Source organism: Hemicordylus capensis, chromosome 5 (genome assembly GCF_027244095.1).
Source record: "Hemicordylus capensis ecotype Gifberg chromosome 5, rHemCap1.1.pri, whole genome shotgun sequence".
Lineage (NCBI taxonomy): Eukaryota > Metazoa > Chordata > Lepidosauria > Squamata > Cordylidae > Hemicordylus > Hemicordylus capensis.
The window spans coordinates 215,170,529-215,197,488 of NC_069661.1; the positions used below are offsets into that span (position 1 = coordinate 215,170,529).

At 41.0% G+C, this 26,960-nt stretch overlaps 1 protein-coding gene across 8 annotated transcripts in view; it reads right to left on the reverse strand.

Annotated features, from left to right (window-relative positions):
• TNRC6B (trinucleotide repeat containing adaptor 6B) overlaps positions 1–26,960 on the reverse strand; it is a 220,677-nt gene that overhangs the window by 118,621 nt on the left and 75,096 nt on the right. The window contains exon 1 of one of the 8 annotated variants that reach the window (XM_053256277.1): positions 14,906–15,105. The exons of the other annotated variants lie outside the window; for them this stretch is intronic. Coding sequence (XP_053112252.1) covers positions 14,906–14,910 — 5 coding nt within the window. The 5' untranslated portion in view covers positions 14,911–15,105. Of the gene's footprint in view, positions 1–14,905; positions 15,106–26,960 lie in introns of those variants that run through there. 8 annotated transcript variants of the gene reach the window in all.

Sequence of the window (26,960 nt, forward strand, 5' to 3'; positions counted from 1 at the left end):
CAAGTTCCCCACTGTTCCCTGTGACTGGAACACTCAAAACATTCTGAGCGTGTTTCATTGAAACAGCCAGTGTGGCCGCTGTTTCAATTAAACATTTCAACTATTTTGTGTTTTGAGTTTGAAATCCATTTTGTATAAATCTCTAGAATGCATAAAAGTAGAGGAGCCCTAAGCCCAGAGGGGTGTGTGGGTGTGTGTTGGGGGAGAGAGATTTCTTCAGCCCTAAGCCCAAGTCAGATGAAACCTTCATTTTTAGTTTCATCCTTTGTTTAATAGGGTCTGATGTACAACCCTCAGGAACATATTTTGGGTGACAAAATGGGTTTCAGAGGGAAGGGCAATCAGCAAAAATCACCCCTCCCTCCACAAGCATCAGTGCAGTGGTAATCTGGAGTTCATACTGCTGCATGCCACTGCACACCATACTAGTCTGCGTGTCAACCAATTAATTTTTAGAAATGGAAGATTTTTCACAGGAATATAAAGTATGAAACACTTTCTGCATAAAGGTTTCACTCAACATCTCTAAAGCTGCTGTGAAAAAGATAAGTTCTATACTAGGGATGATTAAGAAAGAAATTAAAATAAGATTGCTTATGTTGGACTGCCCTCATACAAATGCATGGTGCAACCCCATTTTGAATACTGTTTACAATTCTGGGCATCTTTCAAGAAGGATAGTGCGCAGCTGGAAAAAGTGCAGAAAAGGCAACCAAAACCATCTGGAATTTGGAGCATCTTCAGGGTCTTTTAAGTTTAAAAAATGCAGTTGAAGGGACATGAGAGGGATTCATAAAATTATGCATGTGCAGAAAGGAGAGACACGTTTCTCCCTTCCCTATAACAGAATGCAGGGTCATCCAATGAAACTGATTGGCAGATTCCAGACAGACAAAAGTACTTCTTCACAGTGCATGATTTATGGAACTCACTGCAACAAAACATGGTAATGGCCACTAGTCAAAATGGCTATAATCTACCTCCAGCGGTAGTTCAGCAGAAGTGCTGCACAAATGACTGTAAAAAAAACAATAGAGGGAGTAGGCTTTTTACCTAAATGTCCTACTTCTGGGCTTCCAAGACAAATCTGGCTGCCTACTGTGTGGAACAGGATGTGGGACTCACTGCACCTTTGGCCTGATCTAGCAGAACCCTTACATTCTTAGTATGCATTTATTATCCTCTATCTATATATTTAATTCTCTAAGGCATTCCCATGGCTATTCCCATGTGTGACAGCTCTTGCAAGAGTTCGCAAGCAGCAGACAGATAGCCACGGATGTGTCGCCGCGGGCAGCAAAGGAAAAGGAAAGTGCCCAACGGGCCGGCCAGGGAGGGAAAACACTTTCCAGGACAGCGGGTGAGGAGGAAAAGGAAAGCAGACTGGGAGGGGAAGAATGGACTGGGGCTAAAGGGAGGGAGGAGAGACAGGGAGGACTAGGGGCACAGATGCTCTGTGCCAGGTCAGTTAGTTGGCTTTATTAATAAAACATTTTATACTTGGTTGTTAAATGAAGGATAAAAATTTAACACACAAATATACATGTACAATTATGACACAGAGTTTGCACCTTAGTTGGAAATGGTTATGGTTCACCATTTCCCAAAGCACCATAATTTTTCTACTCATCGCTAGTGATTTTGCAATTTGTAAATGCACACGGCAGGGTTGTTTAAGACTTTGAAGGAAGTGTACTTTAGATAAGAACCAGGATAGCACAGAACTTAACCATTCTATTAAATGGTCATCTAATCTGTTGAGATAAAAGAGGACAGAAAGAAGGTTTAAGGGAGATCACTCAAAGTAAAACATAGATCAACACTTTCCTGTTATATTAAGCTGAAGATTATATACATGAGCTGGTGTGGGAGACTTATTGCATATAGTGCCAGTGTGCCATCTCTACAGAAATTCAGGGGAAGCCATCAGGCAACTGCACATATTCTGTTGAAAGCCTGTAGGTGTGATGTGCCTATCAACCACAGTAGCAGTGATGTACTACTTTAAAAAAAAAAAAAATAAACTGAACCCAGAAGGATTTTTCATGCAGCCTATAAAAGCATGATCAAAACATTATACAAACCTAGCTGTATTATCTTGTCTCTAAAACCTTAAGGTGCTCTTATTTATATGTTATATCCTGTATTTCTTCTTATGCAACATTCTCCTGTATGTCTAGGTTGGGATGAACACTTGGCTCCCTCAAACAAGGATCCACTAAGAAAATTTTTGATATTTAAACAGTACAATTCAGATGTGTTGTTTTGTCTACTTCCTATTTTAAGAACTGAAATGTTTCTCAGAAGGCAATTTAAAATTCTTAAAGACACCACCTGTTTAGCATTTGTTTCATGTAGACAACACACACAAGCTTACAGGCTTCCTACCTCCAATTTAAAAAAACAACAATAGGCAGCCATAAGGAGCAAGGAAGCAGCTGATCTAAAGGTGATACAGGAAAACCCCATTATTTGCAGGGGTTCTATTCTCCACTACAACCAGAGATAACAGGGCATTAAGTCAATGGGATGTGGGCGGGTGGGGGGGTTCATCGAAGGTTGCAAAAATATGAAGAGATGGCAAAAAGGGGCAGAAATAATGGAAACAAAGTTCCCTACCATGCTTTGTGGGTCTTCAGCTGTACTATGGTACAGCTGTACTATGGTACAGCTGTACTATGCCTCCCAAACACCTCAAGTTTCCATGTTCCCATGCTTTTCCCACAATAAATAAATGAGCCATAAAATGGCTCCTTTCCTTAAAATGGTGGCCAGAAATGACCTTGGATACATGGAAATTAATCCTTTGTTAACCACCCCCCCACACACACATATGCCAAGATTGGGTGTAAATTACTCGGCCACGGATACACGGAACCGCGGATGCCCAGTCTGCAAATGGTGAGGTTCGCCTGTACAGAATAGACCAGGCCTGCACAACTCAAATGACCTGGCGGGCCGAAACCAACCGTTACTTGGTTCATGGGGGCCGAGGTCAATTCCTAGGGTGCTGATTATTAAAGTAACACTTAATATCAATCAATCAACCAATCAACTGAATTAAAGTGAAATGAATTAAAAATGAATTTAAAATGAATTTACTCAATATTTAACTTTTGATGTTCTGGCAGGCCAAGATTGATTTAAATTAACATGAAATAAGTTGAATTAAAATTCATTCTAATAATATAAATATTATACAATCTGTACAAAATACATAATAAAATGCATTGTTCTTCCTTTCCACCTCTGCCAAATCATCACACAGAACATGGAACACTTTTTAGGGGTGGGGGGAGAAGAGAACCTCTTCTCATAATTTTGGAAAAGAATGGAGAAGGGGAAAGAAAGATGGAAAGGATGCAGCAGGAGGCTTGGCCTGAGAGAGAGAGAGAATGGAGCAGTCTTGGGGGGGGGGAGAGAGAGAGAGAGAGAGAGAGAGAGAATGGAGCAGTCTTGGTGGGAGAGAGAGAGAGAGAATGGAGCAGTCATGGTGGGTGAGAGAGAAAGAGAGAGAGAATGGAGCAGTCATGGTGGGGGGAGAGAGAGAGAGAGAGAATGGAGTAGTCTTGGTGGGAGGGAGAGAGAGGGAGAGAATGGAGTAGTCTTGGTGGGAGAGGGAGAGAGAGAGAGAATATGGCGCAGTCTTGGTGGGGGGGGAGAGAGAGAGAGAGAGAGAGAGAGACTTAAGAGACTTAACTGCGCAGGCGCGCCGCGCAGTTGGGAAGCAACACTGGACCAAATGGCAGGCCCGAGTGTTACTCTGGTTTCTGCCGCTGTGCGCCACTGCTGCCATGGGGGAGGGTAAGGAAGAACACCCGCACCCCTGCAGCCATCTCCTCAGACGTGCAGCGGCTGGAATTTTTTTTGAGGAGGTGTTTTGTAAGCAGCAGGGGGAGGAAGAGGAAATAGCCTGGGGGCCAGGAAAAAGGCCTCGCGGGCCGCATCTGGCCCCTGGGCCGCATGTTGTGCAGGCCTGGAATAGACACATAAGACACACACACAGGTTTTCTCTACAAATGTTTGCCTACAAATAGCAGTTCCATCTTATATAACATTTACTCACAAGTCTCACTGTGTATTTATAGCATCATTATTGTGCACTTTATTACTTTGTAAACAGATAGCCCCAATGAGTTTATAATCTAAGATGATTTGCCATGGCAGTACCATAGAGGAAGGAGAGAAATTTGGAGGCAATAATAGGAAGAACATCTTACAGAGGGTGGCTGCATTTGCTGCAACAGATTAAGATCTTGTGATGCCTTAAGACTGGCTAATTTATTGGGGCATAAGCCTGTATTAATAATACAATAGCCTAGGCTTCAGGTGTGCAATTTGTTCAGTTATATTTGTAGAGGCTTTGTTTCAGTAGGGCAAGTCTCTTCTGTATCAAAGGCTAAACAGAAGAGGAAAAGAAAAGAAAATAGAAAAGGCTAAACAGAGAGAGAAAGTTATTATTATTATTATTTTTACGTTTATATCCCGCTCTTCCTCCAAGGAGCCCAGAGCGGTGTACTACATACTTGAGTTTCTCTTTCACAACAATCCTGTGAAGTAGGTTAGGCTGAGAGAGAAGTGACTGGCCCAGAGTCACCCAGCTAGTCTCATGGCTGAATGGGGATTTGAACTCGGGTCTCCCCAGTCAGACCCTATGTAGTTAGCACTACATAGGAGTTCCAGGCATAAGATAAAGCAAGGGAGAACAAGCAGCATAGATAAAAGGGATCAGGAGAACCTCAAAGTGCTGGATGATTAAACAACTCTTATTTACTTAACACATTTTTATACCACCCAAAATGCAAGTTCTCTGGGCGGTTTACAAGACAATAAAGACAACCAATAAAAAGATTAACACATTTCAACAATTAAAATTTAAAATGTTAAAACTATTAAAACACAATTAAAACAATATCTAATGAAAAGCCTGAGTGAACAAATGTGTCTGACTGCCTTAAAAGTTGTAAGGGATGGGGAGGCTCTTATTTCAGCAGGAAGTGTGTTCCAAAGCCTTGGGGCAGCAATGGAGAAAGCCTTTTTAGACATTAAATGTATCAAGATAAGAGGGGGAGGAGATATGGGGAAGGGATAAGATCATGAAGGCAAGGAGATGTACCAGATTTGGGAGCAGACAGGAAGCCACTGTAGGGATTTGAGGTTATATAGTCTGAGCAACAGAGGTGAATGATGTTGGCAGCAGAATTCTGGATAGAAGCAAAAGGGCCAATGTACAACATCCACAGGGCTCTGATCGCCAGGAGTCGACACCAACTCCATGGCACACTTAACCTTTACAACAATCGCCCAGAGAGAAGGTTGCTGTGAAGTCAAAGCAGGAGATACAAGTATGAACCAGAATCTTCACCAAGGAGGCAAAGGGTCACATTTTTGCTGTTCTACATAAAGAAGCAGCAGAAGAAGAAAAAATGGAACTTGGCAGTGGCGGATGATGATTAAAGCTTCAGTAATTAAGGCATCAAAAAGAACATACACAAGGCTTCCGAGTGATTAAGGCTAGGCATGAATTCTCTCAAATTCTATGATATGCATAGAAGTTCTCCCTATAACCCTAATCTAGACTTTTTAACAAAAAGTAGCCCAAATTCTTCCAACAGGTACACAGGTTTGCCTGCCTCTGCCATGTATTTGTCAAACAGGTCACTCACTTATTGTGAATAGTTTTTAATATTACTGAAAGGAAGCAGTAACTTAATACATTTAACGTTAGCTCGTTCAATAAAATTTACTAGCTTGCTTGCTTGGTATGACCTGAATCCAAAGAAATGCATGACTAGATCTGCATGCCCAAGCGAGCTCTGGACTTGTGTATCTCAAACAGCAGCCTCCTGGCCTATGCTTTCTTCTTTTTACCTCTAAAAAGCCAAATTTTAAAAGTCAATGTCACATAAATAAGAACTAAGAACTGTGCCAAACAATTATTCATTATGTTTATTGAGATTGTGTTCCTGTCTTTCCATTTTTAAGACATGTAGTTTGGTGATTATACAAAGAGCATACACAATGATATATAATTTAAGCATATCAATAAGGAGTATAATATATAATTACTTTATTTAATGAGTCATTAATATTTGGTGTGTATTGTTCTAATGTAATTTTTTGTGTAAAAATGACAACTTATAGAACATTTATAGCCCATTATTCTATATATTAAAGAAGGCAAAGGTGGCAAACAAATCTTGTTTTCTTAAAAGGACACATCACAATAAGTCAAAATATAGTCCTCACACCCAGGATAAAGTAGTTCATTATTCTATAGTTCACCTCTACAATATCCACCCTAAAGAGCAGACATATACATAAAAAGAGAGGTCATCATTTTCTCCATTAGGACAATAGATTTCTCTTACATGATGTCAAAACATGTTAATCATTCAAATTCAAGAGAACGTAAAACCTGGAATCGTATAATGTTGGAAGGCACTTCTAGGGGCAGTGAACAGATATACTATGTGTAAAAAGTTCAAAGTGTTGAGAAGATACTTCTTCAGCAGCACCACAAGAACCTCCATACACACTGCATTAATATACTGGGGGAGGGGGGGGAATTGTGTCTGTAGCTCTCTACTACATTATATTTAATGCTCCAATGGGCAGAAGCATTAAACACCAAGAGAGAGTATGGGGAGAATGTTGAACAATCCTCTCAAAATACTGTGGGGCTTTTCAGCAAAGTGCACATTTAGTGCACCTAGAGGTGCTCTGTCCTATTGTTAATGCTGCTGCCTTTCCTCTTCCCCTCCCCCGATATGGAAGTGGAGAAAAAAAATCATTTTTCTATTAATGAAAACATATTCATACAATAAATAAGCATACAAAAGTTTACTATCTTCATTTCACAAAAACCTCATTATAAGGAGTTTTGAAAAACCCTTCCCGCAGTACTGAAACCATAGTTTTCTAGATAAAATTCTGAAAATGCCCTTTTTGCTTCATGTTCATTTAGTACAGTTAAATATTCCTCAGGATTTAGTTTGGGGTATGCTAATTGCTAATCAGAATTTGTGACTGAAAACCTAAATTTATGTACTACAATTTGTTTCCAAAGAGGTTTCCCTCATCTGTTTCTGAATCTGGCAGCAGCACGCGATACAGGCCACAAATCCCTTGAGATTTGCTCTGTTCCTGCTTCCTTAGCAACCACCCATGCTTCTCACATTAATAGTTGTGGGACTAGGAGGAGAGGAAAGTTCAATTATTTCAAATGGTTGCTATAAGCAGAAGTGAAACCACATACCCTCTCTGAAGATAGTGTAAGAGAAAAGGGATATATAAATGAAAGAGAAAGCACAAAGTTATTTTTAACTACAGCACTTGAACAGAACAAAGTGCCTTAATATTGAAGAATTTGTGTTTCACTCATGCTATCTTAAACTGGTTTAGTTACATATTAATTTTAGGAAATCCAGAAAGAAAATGATTTAAGAAGTATAGAAGGCAGAAGGTTCCAAGATTCAAAGCAGTACCTTCAGGCTCACTGAAAATAGATGGTTAGAGCATCTCAAGTGCAACTTCAATACCCCATTAACTGAAATGTTTTTCTACTCACAAGGAGCAGTATTACTAAGAGTAGCAAAGTATAATCTTACAAACTTAGAAATTCTTGCAGAGCTTTGGAATTTAGTGCATCATCATATATAGACGCCAACTTCCTTGTAGCATGTAACAATCAGCAGCAGCAACTTCAAAGTAACAAAATGAGAGGTCATCATCTGCTTTTGCTGGAATGAATTTAAAGAGGATATTTCCCCCCTATAGCAGGGGTTCCCAACAGAGGGTACTAGTCCCCCTAGGAGTATTTGCAGGGCTCCCAGGAGATACTCGGAGCCTCCGGCCTCCTATGCTACAGTCAGGTTATTGGTCCCCCAGCTGATAATCACTGGCTTGACATTGAAACATCATCTTGGGCCCTGGGTATTTAAGAGAACATCTTCGCTATGAACCACACCACTCATTGAGATCATCTGGAGAGGTTTGTCTGCAGTTGCCACTGGCTCGTCTGGAGGCTACTCAGGGATGGGCCTTCTCCTTTGCTGCTCCAAGGTTTTAGAACACACTTCCTGCTGAAATAAGAGCCTCCCCATCTCTTACAATCTGTAAAAAGGCAGTCAAGACGCATTTGTTCACCCAGGCTTTTAATTAGATATTGGTTTAATTGTGTTTTAATAGTTTATGTGTTAAATTTTAATTTTTGCAATGTTTTAATCTTTTTATCTGTTTTTATTGTTTTGTTGTAAACTGCCCAGAGACTTGCATTTTGGGCAGTATATAAATGTGCTAAATAAATGAATAAATAAATAAAATCAGAAGCAAAATGTCTACCGTAGAAGGGGATGGAGGTGAAAACCCACCTGACTGGCTGGTTACATGATGAAGCTCAATACACCCTTCCCCTCAGTCTGACAGACAGGCTTCAGAAGATTAGCATGGAGTACTCCCACTGAAATTAATAGGGCAAGTAAACCCATTAATTTCCATAAGACTACGTGTGAATAACTTAGCATGGATATAACTAAGCAGCTGTAGTAGCCTAACTGTAACACTTAAACTTGTTTTTATGTATATATGCATGCATGCGTGGAAACACAACACACACACACACCCGCCCCCGGCTGATGTTCTAGTTATGACACTGGCTACTCCAGTCACCACAGTCACCTAATGGCGCAGCAGGGAAATGATTTGACTTAGCAAGCCAGCGCTTGCCGGTTGCCCGCTGGTATGTTTCCCAGACTATGGGAAACACCTATATCTGGAAGCAGCGATATAGGAAGATGCTGAACGGCATAAGCTCATATTGTGTAGGAGATGGCAATGGTAACCCCCTCTTCTGTTCTACCAAAGACAACAACAGGGCCTCTGTGGTCTTCAGGAGTCGACACCGGCTCGACGGCACATTTTACCTTTACTCCTGTTACCAGCTCTAAGTTACTTATAAGCAGTCTTACTGAAATTAATGGGACAAATCAAATTTCTATTTCAGTCTTAAACCAGCAGAAAATGGGACAAGTAAACTTGTCCAGTTTCAATGAGAGTACTCATGAGTAACAGTCTAGATGTAAGCCAGTGACTTGCTGTAATGTATCTGTAACATTTAAATTTGTGTGTACATACAGACGCCCATGCTCTCTCTCTCTATGGGGTACCAGAACTAAAGATTTGTGACAAAAGAGGTATACTTGTTAGCTTATATGCTTTGAGCTCCTTAACTCTTGTTCAGAGTTCTTAAGACCTTCTCTTAAACAGGCTTTAATATTGTAATGCTAATATTGCAAGTCAGTCAGCTGTACCTAATGTAGCGAATGCTGAAGATTTACCATGGTGCTGAGAAAGAATGTTAAAAAGTAGCATATGCACATGAATGAGGATAAATTAAATGGGGTAGCTGACCATCTCCCAAGCACTTATAGCTTTACAGCTTCTGGCTTATTTCTTTTGTTAGACAGATTACTGGCTAATGATTCTTGAAATGGGAGCTAATGGCTGGTAATCTAAAGATTTCCATCAGAGGTGGGGAAATGCACATGCAAACCAGAGTCTGCAGGAAGAGAGCACTCATGCAGGAACTGGAAGCACCTTTGGGGCCTCATACTAGAGATCTAATGTGGGGTGGTGGACCTGCTGTCTTAGAGTGGATGCTGATTGCTTCCAGTCATGCTCAATTTGTAAAAAAGGCAATTAGTACCATCATGTCAGAAGTCTCCAGTACTCTCTCATCCAAAGGAAATAAAGTCAGGTGGTGCTGATCCCAGATGAACTTAAAATTATGAAGGCTCTTCATACTATCACTTACTTTTGAAAGCATAACTAATACTAGGTTAACTTTATTTGAAAAATGCCAAGTTACAACTGCTGTTACTGGTCGGAATATGTTATTGATTGTAGAGGAGAGGAATCTATCTAAAAGGATAGTGGGCAGGGGCTGCAAAGAGAGGGATCATGAGGGATGAAGGAGCCCCTTCAGGAGAAGGAGACTGCTGTTGTGTGAGTTAGATTAGGAAACAAGATGAACAAGATCTGTTAACTCAGAAAGGCGGGGGGGGGGGGGCGGAGAGAAGGGAGGGGAAGAAAGAGTGGAGGCGAGAGAAAGAGAAAAAGAAGGGCGAGGGACTGGCCTGAACCCGTCAGTGGCCTGAGGAGAACATGCGGCCATGGCAGCACCTATTGGCAGTAAGGAAGGGCCCAGTCAACCACTGCTGCTGTTTGGGGCTACTGAGGCCATTGGCAGAGGGAGGCAGACAGGCAAGGGATGGGCCCGGGCCTGTCAGCAGCCTGAGGGGAATGAGCAGCCATGGCAGTAGTGGCAGCAAGGATGAGCCCAGTCAACTGCTGCTGCTCCTCCTCCTGTGGGGAGGAGCAGGAGTGGGGCTCCGGTGAGGGTAGAGAGGCCTCTGGGGATAGGGAGCTGCAGCTTGGCCAATAGGCGCTAGCAACACTGCAGCCATGACCAAGAAAGAGGGCTGAGGGGGTTGGAAGCAACAAGATGGAGGAGGAGCAAGAGTACGGCTCTGGTGAGGGTGGAGAGATCTCTGAGGTGAGGGGGGCTGAGGGGAGCAATCTAGTACTAGCGCACAGATGCTCTGCACAGGTTAAGCTAGTAAGAAATGTTCATCATCCCTACTGGCCACTACAGTTGGAGGATGATGAAAGTTGCAGTTCAACAGCTAGAGGGCCAAAGTTAAGCACTGCTGCACTGGAGGATCACATTTTGGCCTGGTGTCCTTTCTTTCCTTCCTCCCCCAAACTCCCTTTTGTAGGCAGAGAGGAGTGTTTAACCTCACAGCATACATTCCCCCAACCCTAATGGCCCTAGGATAAGCTATCAAGGGCTTGTGCAGGATAATTCTCTCCCCAACCCCCCATTTTTCTTACAATAGATATCAATATTCTCAACTGCTTTCAACCACAGATATGACAATTCACACAGCTTGACTTCTGGTTCCTCTAGACAATTTTTTTCCCCAAGGGGAAAGAAAAAGCTGCCAACTGTGATTGGGAACAGTGTTCCCTCTAAGGTGTGTGCACACTCACAAGCGTTTTTTTTTTAAATGTCTGCTCAGTTAATTTTCAGTTGAATCAGGAATGCCCCCCTCCGAATGCATGCACGGTTTGGGAAGCATGAGTATGTCCCACTCCTATATAGAAAAAAGGGTAGCAGCTACAACAGGAGCCTACCATTTTCCTAACAATGAGACGTTTAGCATTTTCTTATCTCTGTGCCCTCAAGATTATTAGGGCCAATTCTTCAGTTTTTTGGCTTTATGTACAAACATATGTTTCTGCTAGGGGTGTGCACGGAATTGCCAACTGCGGTCTGGCACTGGGGTGGGGGGGGTACCTTTAAGAGCGGCGGGAGGGTTTACTTACCCCTCCCGCCGCTTTCCCGCTCTGTCGCCGTAATCCTAAGAGTAACTGGGGCGGCAGGATACCTCCTTGCCGCCCCTTCCCCGATGTTGCTGGGAAAACTCCCAGCAGTCCTTTGCACGAGCGCGCAAAGGACTGCTGGGAGTTTTCCCAGCAACGTCGGGGAAGGGGCGGCAGAGAGGTATCCTGCCGCCCCAATTACTCTTAGGATTACGGCGACAGAGCGGGAAAACGGCGGGAGGGGTAAATAAACCCTCCCGCTGCTCTTAAAGGTACCCCCCACCCCAGTGCCGGACTGGTCCGGAGGCTTTTTCAATGGCCTCCGGACCGGTCCAGGCCCATCCCTAGTTTCCGCATACCTAGTGAGTCCACCCTTAGTCCTGTTTGTAGAAACCGCTACTTTATTTCTTGGTGCCCTATTTTGCTTGCTTATAAAGACAACCAAGTAGGAATAATGACATGGTACAGATTCATAAAAATTCATACTGCACAAAGAGAGCAGGTAGATCTGGAGGTGGACTTGTCCCATCTAGAACAGCGTTTCTTAACCTTGGGTCCCCATATATTGTTGGACTACAACTCCCATCAGCCCCAGTCACAAAGGCCATGGCTGGGGATGATGGGAGCTGTAATCCAACAACATATGGGGACCCAAGGTTAAGAAACCCTGATCTAGAACAAGTCCCTATTGTTACAGGAAACCACAGAGTTAGAACATACCCAGGAAGTGGCTGTTTCTTCCTCTCTCAGAATAATATACCATCAATGCTCATACAATGAGATTGACTGGCAATAGATTAAGGACAAAAGAAAAATACTTCTTTACAAAACAGAATTATCGAATTTACTGCCACAAGGTGGTCACTTGCTTGGGAGGCTTTAAGATTAGACAAATTAATGAAAAATAGATTAATGACCATTAGCTATGACTGCTAAAGAGAACCTCCATGTTTAGAAGCAACATGCCACTAAAATAATGGGTGCACAAAATACTGATTATACAGTTGGGGTGAGTGAACAACAGGAGGGGAGACTATTGCCTTCATACCCTGCTTGTTAGCTTTCTAAAATGCTGGATGGACGAACCTCTTGGCTGATTCAGTAGAAAGTTTTATGTTCTTATTTAGTATTTGAGTTCTGCAATGTGTACAGCTCTCAAACTATAAATATATGACTTTACCAAACAAAAAGTATGGGCATTTACTTTCAATATTCTGGAAAAATATTTTATCCAATAGTTACCAGCCCTTTCTTGGGAAATGTTCTGAACACTTACAGTCCAAGCAAATTCATGACTACTCTTAAATAAAATCCACTTTGTTCAATGCGATTGCTTCAAAATAGGGGCTCACAAGATTGCGGTATTAGACTTCAAGCGAGTGATCTTGCTTAGTATTCTTACATAGGTATGGAGAACCAAACAGAAAGCAGACCTTGCTTTTAAGCAGATACAATTCTGCAGTGCATGTGGGCTGCATGACCAAAGAGTCTGGATTATGCTTTTGAGTTGTATAAAGTTAGTTGCAAACCAATATGTTTTAATTGTTACAGCAACCAGCTATTATGCATTCTTGTTTAGGCAAGGCAAGTATCAAGAAGGGAAACAATTTTCAGCACAATCTTATGCATGTTTACTCAGAAATCGGTCCCACTCTGTTCAACCGTAAGTGTGCAAAGACTGCAGCCCTTTTTTCTTGAGAATTTAAAATCAACCCTTCTTGTTACTTTCTATACCCCACCCAACAAGGGAAACTGCACGTTAGTGAAGCCAGTCTGATGGCCTGCATGGCTCAAGGCAGGTACTCACTCGTTTTGCTGAGCCCCAAAAGGCTATCAGCATTTTTTTTAAAATTGGTTAATTCCATGCCGCTCACTAACTGAGACAATTATATGAAATATTGAAACACCAAAGCTGAAATACACACTGAATGTTAAGCCTCAAAACTGAGCCAAGGTTACTTTGTGTCTTAAGTAGGTCACCCACTAACATGTGTGTGTGCGTGCTCGTGCACACAAATGCATAACAAGCTCAAGGAATAAAGCCACTCTCAACTCACACTCAACACAAAATAAGGTTTTCACAATAATGCACATAGCCCAGTTCAACTTACTCCATTTCTTGAAATCCAGCTAACTGAAATATTAAATATAGGCTAGCAATTTGTTCAGATGGTTCCGAACTTATGTGATTTGTGCTGTAAAAACACATTCCTTTTTTGAATCTATCCTTGCAGAAAGATAGTGAGCTACCAGAGAGCCTGATTTGAAAGAAATGTTCTGGTAATTTATCAATTACAGCACAAAAATTCAGACTAGCTCCATCTCTTCTCTATAGAAAGAATCACAATACAAACCGAACACAAGGCCTTTCAGAAAGAGGGAGAAAATACATGACAATCAAAATGAACATTGTCCTATTCAATTCCACCCCACAGAGAGGTGCATTACATCACATTCTCACAATGCAGGGGGAAGGGCTTGCCCATAGAAAGCAAGATTTACAATGATCTCCCGTTGCTCCTCTGCTTCCTTTGGAAAGAGATGTGAAATACAAGGCTTAATTCTTAAAGGAAAAAAATTTGAAATCTGTGCAAGATACCATCTTTATTCAGCTCATGTGAACATTCATTTGCAGCAGCATAATGTCTTTGATGTATAAAAATCAGGTACTTACTGCAAATGTCACTATTTTTAAATAAAGAAGATTAAATGCGGCACCATTTAAATGTAAGATTAAATGCATTCGCAACAAACATGCAAAGATGGAGGAAATCTACTCAAGAAAGGGTTACAGCAGGATACAATTTATATACTGGCACTAACTAGTAAGACTGCCTCTTTTGAACTCAAAATGCCATGTTTACAGGGCACGACCATTTGGTTCCAACAGCAATCCAAATGAAAACGCATCTGGTTACAAGAGGAAAGGAGAGGAAACAGTCCTGGCGGGGTGGGGGGAGCTCCCATCTGCAAGAGAATGTGTGCCCATATACATTTTGTATAGTCATTTTTTGAATCATAGGCATCTTCTGAATTGCTTCCATGAGCATGAGCCTTATTTAAGGATCACAGTGTTGCATTATTTTTAGGTGAAAGTCTTTGAAAGTAAACGCTTAAAAATATGCACCTTCCCTTTCCCTGGCCAATCCTAGCAAGAAAGAATGCAAGCCCATTTAATTTATGCTAATTTTTGCAGCAGATTTAAACGCCTCAAGTGTGTATAGAGGAGAGCACTTGAAAAGATCCTAATGAAAAGGGGGGGGGGGGAGAGATTCAGCCAAGGACCGTCAACTAGTTTGCATGCCAACATATTTAAAAAGCATTTAAATCCTCTCAAACTGTACCATGTATTTCTTAGCTTCTCTTCTCAAAATCACCGAAACTGCATTTGCTGCAAGATCGAAGTGATTAACGCTCATACGAGGCAAACATCGTGGGGCTATAATCAGACGAAACGGTCAAACTAAATGCACAAAAAAGGAAGCAAGTATTCGAAAGCGCCAAATATAGAACTACTAACCTCATAAAGTGCAACAGTGCTTAAATCCAGCAATTTGAGGCATACAAGGTAAAAAATGGAAGTGAAGAGATCCCAAATGATTTTGCTGTGTTTCTATTTTCTCAATTTGAAGTGTTCAAAAGCCAGCAGACTCCGTCGGCCATTTTGGCTTGAGCTCGCTCTCTCCCTCGCGCGCGCGCGCACTCTCCTGCTTGCTCTCCCCCTCTGTCTATAAAGGAAGCAGCTTTTTGTGACCTTCAAATAGAGGCAAATCATGTGACTCTTGTCAATCAGAAAGGGGGGTTAGAAAACTTAAAGTGAACGCAACCCTTTTGAACCGAAGCGTCTGTGCTCTTCTTTATTCGCTCGTTTGGGTAAGCCACAGCAGCGTACATTTTCTGTAATTTTTCAGCTGCAATATGCGGCAGTATTACATATGTTTTTAAAATACAAGCCTAGTAGAATGTTGACTTCTCTCTAAGTCAGTCAACAGCCGATTTTTAATGCAACATTTTTGCATCAAGGATTAGCTGACAGTGTAAGTTTTTTCATTTAACTTTTTATTTCCCACTGAACACAATGAAAATAAATCGATATACCAAGCTGGACAAAAAGGAGAGAGATGTGATTATATTTAGAGCCATTGTTTAAATGGCTGAATATGGTCAATTTCCAATACAAGCATCATTGTATTGAGAGTACTGGAAAGCCAGCGTGGTGTAGTGGTTAGAGTGCTGGACTAGGACCGGGGAGACCCGTGTTCAAATCCCGATTCAGCCATGAGACTGGCTGGGTGACTCTGGGCCAGTCACTTCTCTCTCAGCCTAACCTACTTCACAGGGTTGTTGTGAGGAGAAACCTAAGTATGTAGTACACCGCTCTGGGCTCCTTGGAGGAAGAGCGAGATATAAAATGTAAAAAATAAATAAAATAAATCAATCATGCTTGTATTGTAACCTTACAACTGTTAGAAGCAAGAGTATGCAATTATGTCAATTATTCAACAGTCAAAAGATAAAACTGATTTTAGCAGGCTCTATTTGTGGTTAGTGACTGGGAATAAAATAATTAAGCATAAAAATCAGTATTTCTGCAATGATAACTCTAAAGTTTACAATTTATTCTACAACATATTTCACTGCACAAAGCGCTATACAATTCTCATTCATCCAAGTTCTTAGGAGACTGGTGACCCCATGGTCTTTAGAGGTGAACTTGTGAGCTTCATTGTCAAGCTGGGATCCAAACCTAGATCTCTGAACTGCAAACCAAACACTGCCCCTTGGGGGCCACAATGAATGGGTTTTATGCATCAGTAAAGGGTGTTTATAGCATTTACAGGTCTATCTGAGAGTCATTTCTGCTGTCTGAAAAGTGCTCCAGTAAGCCTTGACAAGTTTTCTTTGGATCTAGGAGCCAGCTCAAAAATTTGGGAGCCAGCCAATGGACACTTGACAAAATTAGTGGACTTCATGATGGACACTGTGGAATAGGAGGGTAAATTGGCTTCTCTTCATTCCCTTTACAAGTAACATAGAACAGAAATAGGGCTTCCAGGGACAAAAATATTTTATTAAGTAACTCTACCTTTTAATATCCTGATGTAGGTGCCACGATTAAATTTCTAGACACCATAGCTCCCTGGTGCTTGGGATTTGTCAAGCCCTGACTGAACACTCTGAAGCCAAGAGGTGTTTAGGAGAAAGCATATCCCATATCCCATGAGCATATCCCTCAATGTAGTGGATTTTTTAAAAAACACAACTTTGACTGCGAAGAACCAGGTTCAAATCCCTGCTCAGTCATGAAGCTCAGCATCTCTCAAAGCCTACCCCCACCCCCAGGTCTGCTGCAAAGAAAATAAAATTGAAATAGCCCTATGTACACCACTCTGAACTTCAAAAGGAGAAAAAATATAGAATTTAACTACACATTCATGAGGAAGTTGCACAGCGAGTCTTAATTACTATTCACATGCAATACTCAGAAGCAGCCAAGGGGAGTAGTAGGAAAGAATGGTGGCAGTACCTTAGTACTACCTTCAAGGAACACTCTCTGCAATGAATTCTGTGCCAGAAGCCCTATTCACACATTATGTTCCACGCTTATGAGTGTACACAAGTACAGTTATTTACATGTTATGCTGAACACAGGAATAGCATCCTCCTTCTTTATTATGGTCACTGACCAGAAACAAGACACAGAGGAATACACTTCCTAACTATCCCATGTGTTTAAGGGGCCTGTATCCAGCTTCACTTTTAAAGTGAGCACAGGTACAGTAATCCACTTACACAATACAACATTTGTACAATATAGTGTCTGAATAAGGTTAGAATTAACAAGTGTTGCCGACGACACTGAAGCATACTGTAGGAGACACACAGTTCAAATGAGGCACTGGCCAAGCCTTGGGGCTTCAGTGCCACTGTGCATCAGCAGAACACATGCAACAACACAACACTCCCTTGTAACTTTGCAGAGGATCAGTAATGGTGAAGAACTATTTTTCTAATTTTAAGGAAAGTTTGTCCGCCATTACTTATCATTTCAATGAGGAACCTCAGGAATCAAAAGGCAAGAAAGGAAGCACCCAGGCGAGCTACCTCTTGTCCTTGGCTCCTGAAAAAGATCAACAGCCTGAGATGTTTTGTTAATCTTATGGAATTTCCTTGTTTCAATACTGTAAACTACTTGGGTGCCTTTGTCAAAGCAGAAAAGTGGTATAAAAATGTAACAAATAAACAAGAGCAACGGTTTGTAAATCACAGTTCTAATGCCATCAGACTTCTAACCCTTACAAAAATCTGATAGTATAAAGGCCCACAACTCTTGAGGTGTTGCTTTGTGCTCAGTTATCTAAAATAAAAATAGTTGGCTAGTCTGTGAGAGACCATTTGAAAAGCAGTTTACATACAAAAATACATAAATAAAATGTGACCAAAGGGTTCACAATCTAAATAGAAACACAAGGCAGATAGCAGCAACAGCCACTGGAGGGATGCTGTGCTAGGGTTGGATAGGGTCAGTTGCTCTCTCCCTGATAAATATAAGAGAATCACCACTTTTAAAAGTGACTCAATATATCCTAGTTAGCAGGTAGACCACTGAGTCTTTGCCAACTAAACCTTCTCTCTTTCCAACAGAGCATATCATATCAGTGTAGACTGTCTGGCATATACATGAACTATGGATCTGTTGCAGCTTGATATCCCACATGGGCCAGGGTGGTGGTGGTGCTGAAGACACCTCTTATCTTTGTGGAGCAGGCTATAAATAGATTTCATGTATAAAATCCTCCTACCCTCACAGAGTGGGAAATACCACAATATACTAGCTATTGGCCCAGACAGGAGGGACATAAAAACCTCAACCCAGCTAATTCAAGAAGGGTCTGGACACCCAAAGCCACCAATCAGGAGCAGTCAACTTTTACACTAAGACAATGTTCTTCACTAATTTTCAAGTGGGGGCCACTCTGGCAAAAAGCCTTCAATAGAAGAGCCACTTCCCACTGTGTTGACCTCTGCACAGTACTGCACTTTTCTGCCTGCACACCTTCCAAAATGGAGCAAGGGCTGAAGAGAGCTCAGTTTCCCTGAAAGGAGCCCTACTGGTGCTGGGTAAAATGCAGCACTGAACAGTGGGAATGGTTGCCTTCTGTTGTATCTGGGTTGGGCAGGTGCATTACCATGCCAGCACGCCTAACAAGTAAAGTCAGGAAGCTATAAAGGGGAAGTTCCTTCAGAAACTGGAAGGCCTGACCAAATGAAGAGAACAAAGGAATACAAACTCTACAAGAGAAATACAACAAGACAGTATGGGATGCAAAAAGGCTTTGAAGAACATTTAGCTAAAAGCATCAAGGGGAACAAAAAACTTCTTTAAATACATCTGAAGCAGGAAACCTGCCAGGGAGGCAGTTAGACTGTTAGATGATGAGGGAATGAAAGGGATTATTAAGGAAGATATGGAGATTGCAGAGAAGCTAAATGTGTTCTTTGCATCTGTCTTCACAGCAGAGGATACTGAGTGTACACCTGTGCCTGAACCGAGCTTCTCAGGCTTGGAGGCTGAAGAACTGGGTCAGATTGGGGTGAGGAGAGATGACATTCTAAACTGTTTGGAAATATTAAAAGTTAACATATTGCCAGGGCCAGATAGCATCTACCCAATAGTCCTTAAATATGAAATTGCTGGCCTCCTTGCAAAAAATATGTAACATCTCTACAATCAGACTCTGTACCAGAGCACTGGAAAAGCAGACAATGTAACACTGATTTTCAAAAAGGGATCGGGGAGCGGGGGGAATACGGAAAGTTACAGGTTGGTTAGATTTACTTCTGTACCAGATAAATTGATGGAAAGCATACTCAAGGATAAAACTGTTAAGCATATAGAAGAACAGGCCCTGCTGAAGGAGAACCAGATTGGCTTCTGCAAAGGTAAATCTTGCCTCACGAAGGAATTCTGGAATTCAACTGCAATTTTTTGAGAGTGTAAACAGGCATGTGGATAACAGTGATCCAGTCAACATAGTATATTGGACTTTCAAAAAACTTTTGACAAAGTTTCCCATCAATGGCTCTTGAGTAAATTTAGTAGTCATGGGATAAGGGGACAGGTTCATGTGTGAACTGGTAACTGGTTGAAGGTCAAGAAACAGAGGGTAGGTATAAAATGGACAATGCTCTAGATGGAGGGAAGTAATAAGTGGGGGCCCCAGAGATCTGTACTTGGCCCAGTGCTTTTTAATTTATTCATAAAGGATCTAGAAGTTGGGGTAAGCAGCAAGGTGGCCAAATTTGCAGATGACACCAAACTATTTAGGGTAGTGAAATCCAAGAGCTTTTGAGGAGCTCAAAAGGATCTCTTAAAATGGGGGAGTGGCCACAAAATAGTGAATGCAGTTCAATGTTTGCAAGTGTAAAGTGATACATATTGGGGCAAAACCCCACAACTTCTCATATATACGCTGAAGGGGTCTGAGCTGTCAGTGACTGACCAGGAGAGGGATCTTGGGGTTGTGGTGGACAGCTCGTTGAAAGTGTCAATTCAATGTGTGGCAGCTATGGAAAAGGCCAATTCCATGCATGGGATCATTAGAAAGAGGATCAAAAATAAAACTGCTAATATCATAATGCCCTTATATAAAACTATGGTGCAGCCACATTTGGAGTACTGTGTACAGTTCTGGTCACCATACCATAAAAAGGACATTATAGAACTGGAGAAGGTGCAGAAGAGGGCAACCAATTTATTCAGGTGCCTAAAGCATCCACCTTACAATGCAAGCATACAACACCTGGGGCTTTATAGTTTTAAAAAAGAGACTGAAGGGTGACATGTCAGAGGTCTATAATATTATGTATGGTGTGGGGAGAGTGAAGACACAGAAGTTTTTCTCCCTCTCGCATAACACCAGAACCAGGGGTCATCCCATGAAACTGACTGGTTTTAAGAAGGTCTTAGATAAATGCATAGAGGAAGTATCAATAGCTACTATTCTGAGGGCTATAGGTCACCTTCAGTCTCAGAGGCAAGATGCCTCTAAATACCAGTTGCAGGAGAGGAACAAGTAGGAGAGAGGGCATGCCCTCAGCTCTTGCCTGCGAGCTTCCCAGAGACATCTGGCCACTGTGTGAAACAGGATGCTGGACCAGATGGGCCTTGAGCTTGATCCAGCAGGGCTGTTCTTATGTACCAAGTAGTCCACCAGGAAATGCAGAGATAAGAAGCAACCCTAGTCCAGAGTAAAAAACAAGCAGGAGATCAAAAGCCAGGTAGTTGGTCCAATAGTAGCAAACAAGGTCAAGGTCACAATAAGGTCAAAAGCCAGGAATCAGTCCATTAGGCACAAGCAAGATCAAGGTCACAACGAGCAGGGGGTCAGAAGCTAGGAATCCAAATGAGCAAAGAATCAGAACATGTCCACAAATTAAGTTACCAGGAGCTGGGTAGCTTCTGGTGGGGATTGTGGTGCCTCTGCTTTATCCTCCAAGTTATAGGACAAGGGTTGGGGAGTGTCAAGGGGATCAGTGGGTACAGGGGGCCCTGCTTTTGACCCCTTCAATCCCATCTCATCCTGTGAGAAATCTGTGTCAGACTCAGATACTATCAGGCTCAGGGTTCATGACACCTCCACATAGTGCCAGGGGGACTGTGCAGAGTATTCAGCTTCAGCCAAAGTTTTGCATAGGCCCAAACAAACAATTAGCAGGGAGCTGCACTTAGGATTGATGGGAGATGCCACTGGCTCCTGGGTCTTACAACGAAGAACACGTCAATGTTTCCTGAAAACTAAATATAAATCCAACCCATGCAATTAAAAAAGTGGGAGCAGTGGGAGGAGGGGGATCAACAAGGAACAGCAAGCATTGCCACAAAGCACTGCCTGCACTGTAGTCCTAGGTGGCTTTGGCATCAGCACAGCAATGAAAACCAGGAGTAATGTTGACATGGGGCTGCCCTTTGCTAGATCATTTCTGTTTAGACAGGAACAGTTTATCTTATTTCCTCCAGCTTCAGGCAAAGCAAGACTACACACTTGGAACAGTGCTGATATCCTCTCAAGAGGATCTTACCTCTCCCTGGAAGAACCATAGTTACAGTTTTTACATATATGTATATATTAAAAAAATAAAAACAGGATAAAGTACAATAAACCCAAAAGCAAGATGCATCACTAAAACCAGTAAAAACAATGCACCATGCATCAGAAAGAACATCCTCAAGAGGTCTACAGGAAAAACTTCAATGGTTAAGAAAAAGTTTCAAGAATAAGATGATTTCACTTGTTAGCAGAGCATGCACACACTCACACAAGAGCAGAGGAAACATGGCAAATCTCCCTAGGCAGGGAACTTCAGAATGCAGACACCACCACAAGATTTCCAGTGGTTCTACTTGGGCCAAAAATAGAGGCAGCACAACAGCAAAAGGAGAGGACACAAAGTTTTAAGTAAGAGTTGGAAGCCAGCAACTGATTGGTTACTGATTGGTGTGGGTAGCTTATAAACACAGCATATTCTTCTATGAGCCAGTTTCCATGGATTTTGGCTTGGATTGTAATTGAGTAGGCCAAGCTTGCTACTTATGAGTAAACAGTAAAGTATGCAGACCTTTAAAATTAAACTGTTTGTTTCACCATTAATATGAGACATTCATATGTTGGAATATTCACAGACAATCTTGCATTTTAGAAGGAAAAGAAACACTTATCTGCTACCAGAATTACAAGGCAATAGTCACATAACAGGAGGGCTTTTTAAAAATTAGTAGATATTAATTAAGTTAAATAAATATTTAGCACCAAAGTATTCACAAAAGTATCAAGAAAAGGGATCTCATACATCTAAAACAACAGTATACTTGAAATAGAAAACAAAATGTAAGGGTAAATTTGATCAACATTGTTATTCCAATAAGCAAACTCTATCATCATCACTATCTTTAGAATAAAAGAACATAATCAAAATCACAGCTTTCCAAATCTGTTGAAAACAATCAATTTTAGTCAGGTTTTTTCCACACTTGAGCAATACAAAGTCTGACTGCAGCCAGAAGGCAAGTAACAAATCTCCATCAATACATGTTCCCCTTATGAACAAAACCACCACGTTTTACTCATATGGCAACTAAAACCCCATTATATTTTCAATTTCTGAGATTCATTTTTTTAAAAGTAGTAAACACATCAAATCACTCTCAAAACAGAGGGCCCAATTCAGGGTTAAGGAGAATAACCCCCCCAATTCAACATGAACTGATTTGGGTGATTCAAATGCCATTTTAAGGCCCATTTTGCTGGATATGGGGCTCAAAATGACAATCAAATCACTTAAATCAATTAGAGTGATTTGAGGTTGATTCTTCATTGCAGCTGGCCAAGCCAGCTGTTTGACAAATCAATTTGAGTTTTCCACAATTCAAGCTCAAATTGCAAAAATTGATTTGTGCACACCCCTAATGTTTAAGGCATCTTGGAGTAAGGTACTATCTAAGTTGTAGCATATGTAAACTTTCCAAAAAAGACACATTCATAATACTTTTAAGCCACTTCCATTCTTCTTTAATGAATGGGTTTATTATATTTCTATTCAATTCATCCTTATACTGACTTTTACTGAATTTTAAACATATCTGCAAGTTGTACTACCTGGCTATTTTTCTTTTCTTTTCCAGCTACTGACATTGACACACATCTGCTCTATCCTGAATTCTGCTATGGGCATTTATCAATTTTGATAGTATATTATGGATCTGAAGATAACAAGAAAGAAAGGTTTCTAACTGCACTTTATCTATTAATTCAGCACGTCTACATCCCAGCTGTTGTCCACAGCTGAATAATCTGATAAAGATGACTATGTATCCATAGAGTCCTCCCTGATATTAACATTTCTGGAACTTCTTGATTCCAGAAAACTGATGTAAAAGGAGAAAGTCATGGAGTCATTTTATCCTTCTACCAGAAGAGGACTTGCTCCTATAGTCATAATACCAGAGTTTCCTTCCACAAACAGCAGCTCTAAAATGAGTGGTTGTGCAAATAAAATTATTGCCATGAGAGAGAGAGAGAGAGAGAGAGAGAGAGAGAGAGAGTTTTGCTCTACATTCTGCTTAAAAGTTTAAAGGGCTTCACAATTCTGCTGAGCAGGGCCAGTGGTGAAACAAGCAATATTTATATACCGCTTTTCAACAAATGTTCCCAAAGCGATTTACATAGAGAAGTAACAAACAAACAAATAAAATAAGGTGAATCCCTGTCCCCAAAGGGCTCATAATCTTTAAAAAAAACAACATCAACATAAGACAGACACCAGCAACAGTCACTAGAGGTACTGTGCTGGGGATGGACAGGGCCAGCTACTCTCCTCCTGCTAAACAAAGAGTCCCCATGTTAAAAAGGTGCCTCTTTGCCCAGTTAGCAGGGGTGGAACAGAGGAGCCCTGCATACAGCTTAGGCTACTGGCAATGGGTATGGGCACAAGAACAAATAATACATCCGAACAACCAATTAAGTGTGTCCTAGATAGTCTAGATTCAATATATGGATATTCCCAGAAAAATAAAAAATGTTGTGGTATCTTAAAAACTAATTCACTTATTCCAACACAACCTATGAAAGTAAAGTAACTACTATGTTAGAGTAAGAAACTTATGTTCTGTCTCCTATATGAACAAATTCAAGAACCCTAACACAGAACACAAGAATAAATAGTTCCAGTTATGTAAAAAAAAAACTTCACAAATATAGATATCTGGTTGTCCTATCATCCATAGCAATAGAAAGCAAAACACAGTTTTTAAGTGGCACACACAAATTTACTTAAGTTGTGAACTCTGCAAAGACTAGATGTTTATTAATTGGGATATGTAAACTGGTGCTAGGTCAATCCACAGCACCTACCTATTATACCTTCAAGAGTTGGCTTGGAACATTACCCAAAACAATAATGTCAGAAAAAATCTATGTACAGGGACTAAAAAGGTGTGATGCATTACCATTTAAAAATGATTAAGCTGCTCCAAGGAACAGGAACTTGAATTTCAACAGGCTCTTTAAATGTAAAACTATATTTCTTTATACCTAGAAATACTATGACAGTTTAGAGACACATACATCCCTCCCAAATGTGGCACTGCAATACAAGTCACTCTCTGAATTACCTTGCAGTTCTTAGATGCACCCTCACCTATCTCACATAATAGCCATTTTATATGAATTAAACCAACTACACACTCTTTTTATGAGTTTTAAACAGACTAGTCAGTTGAGTGGAATATAAATACAGTATAACAGATTTTCCCCCCTGTCCAGGCAGCTAGATTTCTTGGCTAATATAGTTCAGACATAGAAACACATGTCTATGTTCAAACATAGACATAGTTCAGACTTTGGTATTTAAGTCTAGGCTGAGCAAGATGAGGTTGGTTTGCTCAACACAAACCTAAGTACCAATGCCAGAACTATCAGCCAAGAGATCTGCATAATTTCTTGCCACATCTGCTTGGGGAACCAAAAGGAGATTTCTAATACTAAGGAAGACTGAGCATATCCACATCATGAGTCTTCCTTAATATTGGAAATCTCCTTTTTCCTGCCCAAGAAGCTATTTCTAGAATATGATGGGAATATTAGTAAAGAAACACATCAAAAATTAATCAGACCAACAGTTGCCCACAAAGACTACTTCCATGTAGAACAGTTAATGCTATTCTACTTACTGTATTTGTTCAAAGTTTCATACAATACAGAATGCAGCTTCATACATGGCAACATCATGGATCATCATGCTATGGTACCATGCAGAGTGTATTGGAGGCCAAATTAGATATGGATATCTAAGAGTACTGGGGGCCAAGTTAGATATGGAAAACTGGTTCAATTGCCATTTTGGCTACAAAAACACTCCACGGTGTTGTTTAGATGAGACTACCCACCCACCCGAAATCAGGAGTGGGCTCACCCTGGTTGTTGCCCCAGTTTTCTGATCACACAGAGAAATAAATGCCCGAACCAGAAGTTCCTATCCTTACAAGCACACAAAACCCTGAATACTGAAAACCCCTTTCCCCCGCAATAGAGTAAAAGCAATGTCTAAACAGCCTTAATCTTAGTCTAATTTATCTAGTGTTGTTGTGAAGATAAAATTTAATGCAATTAGAGTACAAAGACAGAACCCTATAGAAATGGTGGTTACAATTTCAGATCAAGTGGCCTAACTTCTCTTGATTAAATTCCAGCCTGCAACATAGGATGAACTTTTTATCTTAGCTTAAAAAACAAACAAAACCCTTTTACTATATCTAGGTCTGTTCTCACTCATGCTCATATATATATATATATATATATATATATATATATATATATATATATATATACACACAGAGAGAGAGAGAGAGAGAGAGAGAGAGAGAGAGAGAGAGAGAGAGAGAGAGAGAGCAATAAAATGCTGGTATAATTTAACTTTGGTCATTTGGACCAAATTGTGGGTTACAACCCACCAGTTAAAGTCTAGTGATATACACTCTGAATTCAAGCCTCTGCAATGTCTTCAATGTATTGGTCAAGCTCAGTAACTTATTAGAAAGTTGTAAACCAAACACGAAAAGGTATCCTGTGTAATTAGAGCCATATGCATAGAAATCAACCAAGATTTTCAGTATCACCACAATTCTGGAATACAAAACTCTTAACTGAGAACTACTACTTTACTATAAGGCATTTTAGCCTCACCGAACAAGAGTGTTCTGCTCAGCGATTTCAACACAATTTTTTTTCCTCAAAGGCCTACAGGCATTCATATATCTTGCACTGTGGTATGTAAAAACCTTTTTCATCAATCATAAAGAAACAGGTCCTTTTTATGTGAAAGATATACTGCTCAACATCCAGAGTATTCCTGAGCTGTCATGTGAGGGGAAGACATGTCTGGCACTCTCTGGTTCCTCCTACAGATATGTATGCCTCCCAAAAATGTCTCTGGGAAGCATAGGCAGCTGGGGTGGGGGTGGGGGTAATCTCTGAAATTATCCCCATCCCTCGCACGGTGAAAAACCCCAGCATGTCAGCACAGGGCAAGTAAATGTCACTCACTCAGTACAATCTGCATTGTTCTTGCCAAACTGGATGAGTGGGCGACAAAATGGCAAATGTGGTTCAATGTTGGCAAGTGTAAAGAGCCAGTATAGTGTAGTAGTTAGAGTGTTGGACTAGGACTGGGAAGACCCAAGTGTGAATCCCCATTCAATCGTGAAACTCACTGGGTGACTCTGGGCTAGTCAGGTATCTCTCTGCCTAACCTACCTCACAGGGTTGTTGTGAGGATTAAAAAAACCCATGTACTTAGCTCCTCTGAGCTCTTCGGAGGAAGAGCGGGATATAAGTGTAAAATAAACATTGGGACGAAAAACCCCAACGTCTCATATAAGCTGATGGGATATGAGCTGTTGGTGACTGACCAGGAGAGGGATCTTGGGGTCGTGGTGAACAGTAAGTGTCAACTCAACATGCGGCAACTGTGAAAAAGGCCAATTCCATGCTAGGGATCATTAGGAAGGGGGTTGAAAA